Source organism: Mobula hypostoma, chromosome 5 (genome assembly GCF_963921235.1).
Source record: "Mobula hypostoma chromosome 5, sMobHyp1.1, whole genome shotgun sequence".
NCBI classification, from domain to species: Eukaryota; Metazoa; Chordata; class Chondrichthyes; order Myliobatiformes; family Myliobatidae; genus Mobula; species Mobula hypostoma.
The window spans coordinates 168,056,388-168,069,320 of record NC_086101.1 but is presented as its reverse complement, the minus strand read 5'-3'; the positions used below and the strand labels follow the sequence as shown (position 1 = coordinate 168,069,320).

Here is a 12,933-nt window from a genome sequence, read left to right as displayed (position 1 = left end):
TAGTTTATTTTAATGATACTTTCAATTAAAATCTATTGTTTTTTTTCTAAAGACTTAGCAAATAATATTTTTATACCTTTGTAAGTCTCAGCAAGCTTGGACAAAAGAAATTTGACCAAATTATACCATATTTAAAAATTGCACTACAAAGCGGTTCATTCATTCCAGCTCTTGGCAAATAAACCTAATCAGTTCCATTCCTCTTCACTTTTTCTGTGCTACTTATTCTCTCTTATATGGCCCATCAATATCCCTTTGATTCTCTTGCCAGTTTTACATTAAGGGATAATTCACAATGACCAATTAACATAGCAGGACATATGTTGGAAGTGGTGGAAATGCACACGGACACAGGGAAACTTGTAATTCCACACACACAGCATCCATTGTTACGATGAAAGAAACCCAGGTCTGTGAAGCAATAGCATTGACTTCAGTGCCATCATGTCGAGTTAGGAAAATGTATCGAACAAAAGTGATATTAATTGAAAGTAATTTGATGTTAGTATATTTGGAATGATGTATGCATTAATCCTGTTTAACTTAACATTTTACTGTGATTTGTCCTCAATAACAGGGAAAAGAAGCCAGAAGGAAATAATAAAGGGAAGGAAGAAAACAAGGATGGAGATGTGGAAAATGAGAAAAAGAAAGAAAAGAATTCCAGCACTCCACCAAGAAGAAACAGCTCATGCAGAAGATCTCGAAGTTCAAGCAGGTGTGAAATATAATAATTTGTTGTATTTCATTTTATTAACAACATACATTTTTGTTAGATCTACCATAAATTTCATGGACTGTTTTAAAATAAAATAAAGTAGAATTTATATACTCCTCCAACCATGTAATTTGCATGGCCATGATCTCTCTTCATAGTCCAGGCCACTTTTTGGAGTAGATAGTTTTGAAATTGGATAAAATAAAAATAAATAAAATGTATACCAAAAGTTGGGGCTGCTCAAAGTACAAGATTATTTAAAGTATTACAATTACGCTTACAGAGAAAAATATAGGAAGAAAAGCAGGAGTTTATCAAGAAAAAGATCCAAGACGCCTAAAAGGAGGTCTAAGACACCAAAAAGAAAGTCCCGGTCACCACGCAGGCGGTCCCGGTCGCCACGCAGGCGGTCCCGGTCGCCGAGGAGGAGATCCCGGTCGCCGAGGAGGAGGTCCCGGTCGCCGAGGAGGAGGTCCCGGTCGCCGAGGAGGAGGTCCCGGTCGCCGAGAAGGAGGTCCCGGTCGCCAAGGAGAAGGTCCAGATCGCCGAGGAGGAGATCCAGATCACCAAGGAGAAGATCCAGGTCACCAAGGAGGAGGTCCAGGTCGCCAAAAAGAAGGCAGAGGACACCAAAAAGAAGGCTTTCCAAATCTCCTTCTCCAAGAAGGTGATGATTTAAATTGCTAAGAATAATAATATGGGCAAGAGCAATTTACTTTAGATCTTTTTAATACAGACACGTATTTATTTAGTTTTTTTTTATGTTGAGCCATCTAAGCAGACCTACGCCATCACTGCCATCTAATCTGGAATTTTCCTATGGTCCAACATTTTAACACATTCAGTTGGACAGTCAGATCTTGCTTTCCATTTCGTCTTCAAATATCTCCCCCAATATTTCTTGTGTTCTTTTACCTTGTCTTCTTTCTTCTATTATTGAAATTCTTTGCATCACTTAACTGCATTAAAGTCTGTCTGCATTTGGACAACTTTATGTTTTGATTAAGAGGATGCCTGGAGATTTGCAGTGGTAAACTCTCATGGCCATTCAGAATTCAGCCCATCTCAGCAGGAATGATGTAATGCAGTGAGAAATCTCAGGCTTTTGCTAGGGTTACCAGAAAGTTCACTGAATAGGTATCTCAAGGAACATTTTTCTCGAAGTCATTGTCGTAATATGTTACATTTATTTTATTAGTGATACCGTTACTATTTGCAGACTTAGATCCGTCTGTTTTTAATCTTGTACCATTACCAGTCCTATTTATCTTGCATAATATTCTCTCCCTCTCTCTCTCTCTCTCACACACATTTCCTCTGTATCTCTGTCCTCTGTCTCGCTGTTATCCCCCTGCCTCTCTGTCCCCCAGTTCCTCCTCACCACCTCTCCCCCACCTGCCCCCATCCATCCCCTCTGTCCCACCCCCCACCACTGCTCCCCATCTCTCTGCCTGTCTCTGTCTCTGCTTCCTTCTCTTCCCCTCCCTCTCCCATTCTTCCCCTCCCCCTCCCTCTCCCCCTCTTCTCCCCTCCCATATTTCTGTCTGTCTCTCCTCTCTCTGTCTCACACATGTGCACTACCACAGGCATTCTGTGCTTACAAACAAGTAGCTCACCAGGGCCTCTTTGCACCCTCTGTAGCAGAGTTAGAGAGCTGAACAGTATACACATTCTTCAACCTAATTCATCTGTGGCAACTAAGTTACTTAAATAAGCTAGTCATATTTTGCTTGCGTTTGTCCCATATCCCTCTAAACCCTTCAAATGTTCTTGTACGTGCTTCAGTTACTTCCTCTGGCAACTCATTCCATATATGCCTTCTCTCTGAAGAAGTTACATCTCAGGCCCCTTTTAAATCTTTCCCCTCTAATTTTAAGGCCATGCCTTCAAGTTTTTGAAAAAGAGAATGAGTATTCTCTTGAATGTCAGAGGCAACAGGTATCTCAGTAAATCTGCATCACTTGCCCTTTGTCTTGTTTCTTTGTGAGAGTCCTATGATGCTTCTTTTCCGACACCCTGGCTTCTCTTCAGAAGATCATAAAGCTAAGTTTTTCTTTCAAAAATTCATTTTTCTTACCATGCAGAATTTTAGTGAGTCTACCAATCAAATGGTCATCTTAAATCTGAATATTTGCTCATAGAAGTGTTTTTGTTGTGGATCTTCTGCAGCAGTTAAATTTGTTCTATTAATGGCACCTGAAAGGTAACTGTTCCTTTTATTTCAGATATCTTCAATTCGTAACATGTTATTTCTCTAATATTTAAAATACGTGCTTCTTTTTTAGGAATAGGAAAGAGAAAAGAAGAGACAAAGACAGAGAACAGAGCAAAGATGGAGCTGAGAACAGAGAAAATTCAAATAGTCAAAATACAGACAAAAATAAACGTGATCATTCCACCTCAAAGAAGAAGAAAGATAAGGAGAGGGAGAAGGACAAAGACAAGGAGAGGGAGAAGGACAAAGACAAGGAGAGGGAGAAGGACAAAGACAAGGAGAGGGAAAAGGACAAAGACAAGGAGAGGGAAAAGGACAAAGACAAGGAGAGGGAAAAGGACAAAGACAAGGAGAGGGAGAAGGACAAAGACAAGGAGAGGGAGAAAGGGAAAGATAGGGAGAGGGAAAAGGAGAAAGACAAGGAAAAGGTGAAAGGCAAGGAGAAAGACAAGATGAAGGAAGACAAAGATCAGGGGAAAGATACACTGAAGGAGGAGAAAGATGAGGGAAAAGATGCACTTAAGGAAGAGAAAGGCATGGAGAAAGATGAAGCATTGGCAGAGAAGGATGAGGGGATGGATGTGAAGGAGGAGAAAGATGAGAGGAATGATGAGATAGAGAAAAGTAAGGAGAGGGAGGATAAGGCAAAGGAGGAGAAAGAAGAGCAGAAAAATGAGGTGAGTGATACCGAAGATAAAGACAAAGCAAAGGGGAAGGACGAGAAGAAAGATAAGTCAAAGGAAGAGAAGAGTGAGGACAAAGACAAGGCAAAGGAAGCAAAGAATGAGAAGGAGAAAGAAGAGGAGATAGACAAAGCAAAGGAAGAGGACAAGGAGATGGAGAAAGAAGAGGAGAAAGATAAAACAGAGGAGAAGGATATGGAGGAGAAAGAACAAAAGGATAAAGAACAAGACTTCAAAGTCAAGCTGGATACAAGTGATATCAAGGTGAGGTTTAATGAACTGGCAACTTTGTGTCAGTGAATTAATTTGGTGCAGTGCATAGAGTTTATGTTTGGGTTCATAGCAAACAATTGATTGTATTATTCCACAATTTAATTTCAAATAAAACTTTGAACTAAGGAGAGGGTACTTTTGGTAGACATGTGAGGAGCGGTCGATAGTTACACACGTACACACAGTGTAAACTTCAACTTATTCGTGATCACCTCGTGTAACAGGGTTAGCCGGTTTGACTATGTTTGCTTACTGTGTCTATATCCTGTCATAAATAATGGAGGTACAAAGTAACGGCCTTTAAAAAGAATTCACAAGTCATAAGGGGTCAAAGCAGATGTACAGTGCTGTGCAAAAGTCTTCGAAACATACAGTACATACAGCTCGGGTGCCTAAAACTTGTACAGTACTGTAGTAATCTTATGTATTGCACAGTACTGCTGTTGCAAAAAAAATCTTGGCATATGAGTATCAACCTGATTCTGATATGGGTCTCTATTTTGGTCTGGGTGTGGGAAGGGGCGTGAGGGGAATCATGGTTGGGAATAGGGAGAAGGGAGAGAGTAGGAAACACCAGAGAGACATTTTGTAATGATCAATAAACCAGTTGTTCAGAAACAAATGATCTTGCCGAATGTCTCAAGGCTGAGTGTGTAGCTGGCACTCCTTCTCTGACGGCTGACCCACGCTCTCCTGAGGGGCTCTACCCTCGCCATTCCCAACTCCTTCGCTGCTGCCAGATTTGCAAATTTGCTCTCCGCTCTATGTTGTATAAAAACAAAAACAATTTTTCTATTTACAGTACTGTGCAAAAGTCTAAGGCACCCTAGTTAAATATATGTGCATAAGACTTTTGCACAGTACTGTAAATAGAAAAATTGTTTTTGTTTTTATTCACTAATGTTCAAGAAAAAAATCAAGACATTAACAAATAAATGTGCTTCCCTTTCACTGAGCAAAAATCTTAGGCACCCTAAGTTTTTTTAATACAGATTTTGTTTTAGATGTTTATTTTTTGTTTTCTGCATTAGTGTGTCAGTAGAAAAGAGCAATTTTTAGATTTTCAAACATTCGTTTTTCAAAAAAATCAAATGTTACTGAGAATTTAGAAACATAGAAAACCTACAGCACAATTCAGGCCCTTCAGCCCACAAGCTGTGCTGAACATGTCCTTACCTGAGAAATTACCTAGGGTTACCCATAGCCACCTATTTTTCTGAGCTCCATATACCTGTCCAGGAGTCTCTTAAAAGACCCTATTGTATCTGCCTCCACCACAGTTGCCGGCAGCCTATTCCACGTACTCAGCACTCTGCGTTTTTAAAAAAAACTTACCCCTGACATCTCCTCTGTACCTGTTTCCAAGCACCTTAAAACTGTGCCCTCTCGTGCTAGCCATTTCAGCCCTGGGAAAAAGCCTCTTGACTATCCACACGATCAATGCCTCTCTCATATTATACACCTCTATCAGGTCATCTCTCATCGTCCGTCGCTCCAAGGAGAAAAGGCCGAGTTCACTCAACCTGTTCTCATAAGGCATGCTCCCCAATCCAGGCAACATCCTTGTAAATCTCCTCTGCACCCTTTCCATATCCTTCTTGCAGTGAGGCGACCAGAACTGAGCACGGTACTCCAAGTGGGGTCTGACCAAGTAGGGTCCTGTATAAAGGCATCCGTTAGTCTTGTGACACCATGGATCTGCGCCTGGAAAGTCTTCACTCTCCAGGGCGCAGGCCTGGGCAAGGTTGTATGGAAGACCAGCAGTTGCCCATGCTGCAAGTCTCCCCTGTCCACGACACCAAGGTTGTCCAAGGGAAGGGCATTATGACCCATACAGCTTGGCACCAGTGTCGTTGCAGAGCAATGTGTGATTAAGTGCCTTGCTCAAGGACACAACACGCTGCCTTGGCTGGAGCTCGAACTCACAACCAATGGTTGGGGGTGGGAATCAAATTAAAGAGGCTAGGCGAGAGGAGGTTAGTTCACAACAGGGGGATGGGAACCAGTGCACAGAGACAGAGGGGTGTAAAATGAGGGTAGAAGCAAAAAGTAGTAAGGTGAAAAGTAAAAGTGGTAGGCCGACAAATCCAGGGCAAGCATCAAAAAGGGCCACTTTTCAACATAATTGTATAAGGGCTAAGAGAGTTGTAAAAGCGTGCCTGAAGGCTTTGTGTGTCAATGCAAGGAGCATTCGTAACAAGGTGGATGAATTAAAAGTGCAGATTGTTATTAGTGAAGATGATATAGTTGGGATCACAGAGATATGGCTCCAGGGTGACCAAGGATGGGAGCTCAACATTCAGGGATATTCAATATTCAAGAGGGATAGACATGAAAGAAAAGGAGGTGGGGTGGCGTTGCTGGTTAGAGAGGAGATTAACGCAATAGAAAGGAAGGACATAAACCGGGAGGATGTGGAATCGATATGGGTAGAGCTGCATAACACTAAGGGGCAGAAAACGGTGGTGGGAGTTGTGTACAGGCCACCTAACAGTAGTAGTGAGGTTGGGGATGGTATTAAACAGGAAATTAGAAATGTGTGCAGTAAAGGAACAGCAGTTATAATGGGTGACTGCAATCTACATATAGATTGGGTGAACCAAATTGGTAAGGGTACTGAGGAAGAGGATTTCTTGGAATGTATGCGGTATGGTTTTGTGAACCAACATGTCGAGGAACCAACCAGAGAGCAGGCTATTCTAGAGTGGATATTGAGCAATGAGGAAGGGTTAATTAGCAATCTTGTCGTGAGAGGCCCTTTGGGTAAGAGTGACCATAATATGGTGGAATTCTTCATTAAGATGGAGAGTGACATAGTTAATTCAGAAACAAAGGTTCTGAACTTAAAGGGGTAACTTTGTAGGTAGGGACATGAATTAGCTAAGATAGACTGGCAAATGACACTTAAAGGGTTGACGGTGGATATGCAATGGCAAGCATTTAAAGATCGCATGGATGAACTACAACAATTGTTCATCCCAGTTTGGCAAAAGAATAAATCAAGGAAGGTAGTGCACCCGTGGCTGACAAGGGAAATTAGGGATAGTATCAATTCCAAAGAAGAAGCATACAAATTAGCCAGAAAAAGTGGCTCACCTGAGGACTGGGAGAAATTCAGAGTTCAGCAGAGGAGGACAAAGGGCTTAATTAGAAAGGGGAAAAAAGATTATGAGGGAAAACTGGCAGGGAACATAAAAACTGACTGTAAAAGCTTTTATAGATATGTGAAAAGAAAAAGATTGGTTAAGACAAATGTAAGTCCCCTACAGACAGAAACAGGTGAATTGATTATGGGGAGCAAGGACATGGCAGACTAATTGAATAATTACTTTGGTTCTCTCTTCACTAAGGAGGACATAAATAATCTTCTGGAAATAGTAGAGGACAGAGGGTCCAGTGAGATGGAGGAACTGAGGGAAACACATGTTAGTAGGGAAGTGGTGTTAGGTAAATTGAAGGGATTAAAGGCGGATAAATCCCCAGAGCCAGATGGTCTGCATCCCAGAGTGCTTAAGGAAGTAGCCCAAGAAATAGTGGATGCATTAGTAATAATTTTACAAAACTCTTTAGATTCTGGACTAGTTCCTGAGGATCGGAGGGTGGCTAATGTAACCCCACTTTTTAAAAAAGGAGGGAGAGAGGAACTGGGGAATTATAGACCGGTTAGCCTAACATCGGTGGTGGGGAAACTGCTAGAGTCAGTTATCAAAGATGTGATAACAGCACATTTGGAAAGTGGTGAAATCATCGGACAAAGTCAGCATGGATTTGTGAAAGGAAAATCATGTCTCACGAATCTCATAGAATTTTTTGAGGGTGTAACTAGTAGAGTGGATAGGGGAGAACCAGTGGATGTGATATATTTGGATTTTCAAAAGGCTTTTGACAAGGTCCCACACAGGAGATTAGTGTGCAAACTTAAAGCACACGGTATTGGGGGTAAGGTATTGATGTGGATAGAGAATTGGTTGGCAGACAGGAAGCAAAGAGTGGGAATAAACGGGACCTTTTCAGAATGGCAGGCAGTGACTAGTGGGGTACCGCAAGGCTCAGTGCTGGGACCCCAGTTGTTTATATATTAATGACTTGGATGAGGGAATTAAATGCAGCATCTCCAAGTTTGCGGATGACACGAAGCTGGGCGGCAGTGTTAGCTGTGAGGAGGATGCTAAGACGATGCAGGGTGACTTGGATAGGTTAAGTGAGTGGGCAAATTCATGGCAGATGCAATTTAATGTGGATAAGTGTGAAGTTATCCACTTTGGTGGCAAAAACAGGAAAACAGATTATTATCTGAATGGTGGCCGATTAGGAAAAGGGGAGGTGCAACGAGACCTGGGTGTCATTATACACCAGTCATTGAAAGTGGGCATGCAGGTACAGCAGGCGGTGAAAAAGGCGAATGGTATGCTGGCATTTATAGCAAGAGGATTCGAGTACAGGAGCAGGGAGGTACTACTGCAGTTGTACAAGGGCTTGGTGAGACCACACCTGGAGTATTGTGTGCAGTTTTGGTCCCCTAATCTGAGGAAAGACATCCTTGCCATAGAGGGAGTACAAAGAAGGTTCACCAGATTGATTCCTGGGATGGCAGGACTTTCATATGATGAAAGACTGGATGAACTAGGCTTATACTCGTTGGAATTTAGAAGATTGAGGGGGGATCTGATTGAAACGTATAAAATCCTAAAGGGATTGGACAGGCTAGATGCAGGAAGATTGTTCCCGATGTTGGGGAAGTCCAGAACGAGGGGTCACAGTTTGAGGATAAAGGGGAAGCCTTTTAGGACTGAGATTAGGCAAAACTTCTTCACACAGAGAGTGGTGAATCTGTGGAATTCTCTGCCACAGGAAACAGTTGAGACCAGTTCATTGGCTATATTTAAGAGGGAGTTAGATATGGCCCTTGTGGCTAAAGGGATCGGGGGTATGGAGGGAAGGCTGGTACAGGGTTCTGAGTTGGATGATCAGCCATGATCATACTGAATGGTGGTGCAGGCTCGAAGGGCCGAATGGCCTACTCCTGCACCTCTTTTCTATGTTTCAGGTCGCCAGTCCAATGCCTTAACCACTTGGCCATGTGCCCATAGGGTCCTGTATAGCTGCAACATTACCTCTCGGCTCCTAAACTCAATCCTGTGATCGATGAATGCCAATGCACCATATGCCTTCTTAACCACAGAGTCAACTTGCGCAACAGCTTTGAGTGTCCTATGGACTCGGACCCCAAGATCCCTCTGATCCTCCACACTGCCGAGTGTTACCATTAATAATACAAACGTTTGTATATTCTGCCATCATATTTGACCTACCAAAATGAAACATCTCACACTTATCTGTGTTGAACTCCATTTGCCACTTCTCAGCCCATTTTTGCATCCCTATCAATGTCCCACTGTAACCTCTGACTGCCCTCCACACTATCCACAACACCCCCAACCTTTGTGTCAGCAAATTTACTAACCCATCCCTCCACATCTTCATCCAGGTCATTTATAAAAATGACGAGGAGTAGGGGTCCCAGAACAGATCCCTGAGGCACACAACTGATGACCGACCTCCATGCAGAATATGACCTGTCTACAACCACTCTTTGCCTTCTGTGGAAAAGCCACTTCTGACTCCACAAAGCAATTTCCCCTTGGTTCCCATGCCTCCTTACTTTCTCAATAAGCCTTACATGGGGTACCTTATCAAATGCCTTGCTGAAATCCATATAAACTACATCTGCTCTACCATCATCAATGTGTTTAGTCACATCCTTAAAAAATTCAATCAGGCTCGTAAGGCACGACCTGCCTTTCACAAAGCCATGCTGTCTAGTCCTAATCATATTATGCCTCTCCAGATGTTCATAAATCCTGCCTCTCAAGATCTTCCCCATCAACTTACCAACCACTGAAGTAAGACTCACTGGTCTATAATTTCCTGGGCTATCTCAACTCCCTTTCTTAAATAAAGGAACAACATCCACATCCCTCCAATCCTCCAGAACCTTTCCTGTCCCCATTGATGATGTAAAGATCATCGCCAGAGGCTCAGCAGTCTCCTCTCTCGCCTCCCACAGTAGCCTGGGGTAATATCTTGTCCAGTCCTGGTGACTTATCCAACTTGATGCTTTCCAAAATCTCCAGCACATCCTCTTCCTTAATATCTACATGCTCAAGCTTTTCAGTCTGCTGTAAGTCATCCCTACAATCGCCAAGATCCTTTTCCGTAGTGAATATTGAAGCAAAGTACTCATTAAGTATCTCTGCTATCTCCTCCGGTTCAATACACACTTTTCCATTGTTGCTGTTGATTGGTCTTATTCTCTCATGTCTTATCCTCTTGCTCTTCACAGACTTGTAGAATGCCTTGGGGTTTTCCTTAATCCTGTCTGCCAAGGCCTTCTCATGGCCCCCTCTCTCTCCTAATTTCTTTCTTAAGCTCCTTCCAGCTAGCCTTATAATCTTATAGCTCTCTATCATTACCTAGCTTTTTGAACCTTTTGTAAGCTCTTCTTTTATTCTTGACTAGATTTACAGCAGCCTTTGTACACCATGCTTCTGTACCCTACCATCCTTTCCTTGTCTCATTGGAATCTACCTATGGCGAACTCCACGCAAATATCCCCTGAACATTTGCCATATTTCTTCCGTAGATTTGGCTGAGTACATCTGTTTCCAATTTATGCTTCCAAGTTCCTGCCTGATAGTCTCATATTTCCCCTTACTCCAATTAAACGCTTTTCTAACTTGTCTGTTCCTATCCTTCTCCAATGCTATGGTAAAAGAGGTAGACTGTGATCACTATCTCCAAAATGCTCTCCCACTGAGAGATCTGATACCTGACCAGGTTCATTTCCCAATACCAGATCATGTACAGCCTCTCATCTTGTAGGCTTATCTATATATTGTGTCAAGAAACCTTCTTGAACACACCTAACAAACTCCACCCCATCTAAACCCCTCACTCTAGGGACATTCCAATCGATATTTGGGAAATTAAAATCTCCTGCCACAACAACCCTGTTATTATTACCTTTCCAGAATCTGTCTCCCTATGTACTCCTCAATGTCCCTGTTACTATTGGGTGGTCTACATAAAAAAAAAACACCCAGTAGAGTTATTGACCCCTTCCTGTTCCTAATTTCCACCCACAGAGACTCTGTAGACAATCCCTCCGTGTCTTCCTCCTTTTCTACATCTGTGACACTATCCCTGATCAACAGTGCCATGCCCCCACCTCTTTTGCCTCCCTCCCTGCCCTTTCTGAAACATCTAAAGCCTGGCACTCGAAGTAACCATTCCTGCACCTGAGCCATCTAAGACTCTGTAATGGCAACAATTTTTTGTATTTTTTTTAAAAAAGGTAACATTAAGTAATAGCAACACATGCAAAATGCTGGAGAACCTCAGTAGGCCAGGTAGCATCTATGGAAAAGGATACGGTCGACATTTTGGGCTGATTATTTTGTAGGAAGAGGCTTTTGGGGAGAAGTATCTATGGAGCTGACTAGTTTATGGCACATGTAAATGGTGAAGTACTCAGTTCAGTAAGGATAGCAGATTGTGTTGCATGTGTCTCATTAATCCTATGTCTAGTCATTTTCCTTAAAATGAGTTGTCTCTTAAGTCTAATGTTGTTGTAATAATGTACTCAAACTTATTTTGATTTTTTTTGTGGTTTCTTATGGGTTATTCATATTTTACAGGTGGGAGAAGAGTTTGTTAATGAAGATGGCTTTAATAGTGACAAAAGCAAAGAAATTGCAGGACCCAAAAATAATGTCTTAGTTAACATTCAAGAAAATGGTAATCACAGCCTGATTCAGTTGAACACAGAAGAAACACAAAAGTCTGAGAATATTCTATTAGTTAACGTTGAAGAGGAAAACGGGGGGAAAACAGACACACAGTTCATGGACTTAAATGATATGCAGAACAAGTCTGCTTCGGTGATTGAAGAAGATTGTCTTTAACAACTAGGTCTTTCTAGAATGGTTACATATCTGTGTGACATCTATGATGTGTCCAGGTACTTATTCAATCTTCAGAAATTTAGAACAAAAAGAAACTGTTTTTTAAAATTATGCCTTGTCAGTTCATGAACTTGCAAGCATAGAATGGGTAGATCTGTAAGTAGTGTCACTCAGATTAAAAATGACAAAGTAGTATCTTTGTCATGAAGGAACTGTAAATATATGTATTACTTTTTTAAGCTTACATTATACCCATATTTGCCTTCACAAAATTTTGTTAAATCTGTAAGATGTACGTATATTATTTTGCTAGTATTGTTAATGAGCAGAGGGAATAGTATTATACTCTCACTAATTATTTTATGAACAATTTCATCATCTGGAATTTTTTCACTCCTTGGAGCTTAGATTTGGCAGTTTGCCAAAGTATCAAGAAAAATGATACACAGGACAGAATAAGGGACATGTTGACCGCATGTTAAATAACATTGACAAATCCAATCTCAGCATTCTTCTATATGTACTTTTAGATTTGGAGAAAATATTAAACGAAGCTTTGTAGGGAAATGCATTCAAGATAGTGTAAGTTTATAACATGGTAGGCAATGATGTTATGTGGAACCAGTGCTAGTATCACAATTGAATGTGTCCAGTTTAGTTTTCTGATTATTAGTGTTAGATCAGTATACTGGCTCTGATTGGGATTGAAGAGAATAGTACTAATTTATTTGCAGTTTATGGAATTCATGAATTAATGTTGAGTGTTTCAACAAATTATTTTCGTTACTGAATGCTATAAACTGGGGTCACTTTCCATGAATCTTTTGCCTCTTACTAGTACATCGCTGATTCTCGATAAACGCTAATGAGTTCACAACCTTAGCAAAACTGGACATGTGAAGGTTGGTAGATAGAGTGGTAGTAATGGCATAAGTGTTAGCTAAGCATTACCCAATGTTACCTAAATTACCAAAACTGTTGCAGAATCATGCCAGTCAGGAAGTTCCCATGTTCAGCGACCAGATTGATTTAAATTTGATTTGGGATCGGCAAGTGCATTGGCAAGAAAAGGAATTAGCA

General features: G+C 41.4%; 1 protein-coding gene across 2 annotated transcripts in view; it reads left to right on the top strand.

Annotated features, from left to right (window-relative positions):
- LOC134347155 (splicing regulatory glutamine/lysine-rich protein 1-like) overlaps positions 1-12,211 on the top strand; it is an 82,666-nt gene extending 70,455 nt beyond the window's left edge. For both annotated transcript variants that reach the window (XM_063049364.1, XM_063049363.1), the window contains exons 9-12: positions 578-718; positions 1,002-1,385; positions 3,004-3,880; positions 11,587-12,211. In XM_063049364.1, coding sequence (XP_062905434.1) covers positions 578-718; positions 1,002-1,385; positions 3,004-3,880; positions 11,587-11,853 — 1,669 coding nt within the window. In that variant the 3' untranslated portion in view covers positions 11,854-12,211. The remainder of the gene's footprint in view (positions 1-577; positions 719-1,001; positions 1,386-3,003; positions 3,881-11,586) is intronic.
- Positions 12,212-12,933: the final 722 nt, after the last annotated feature.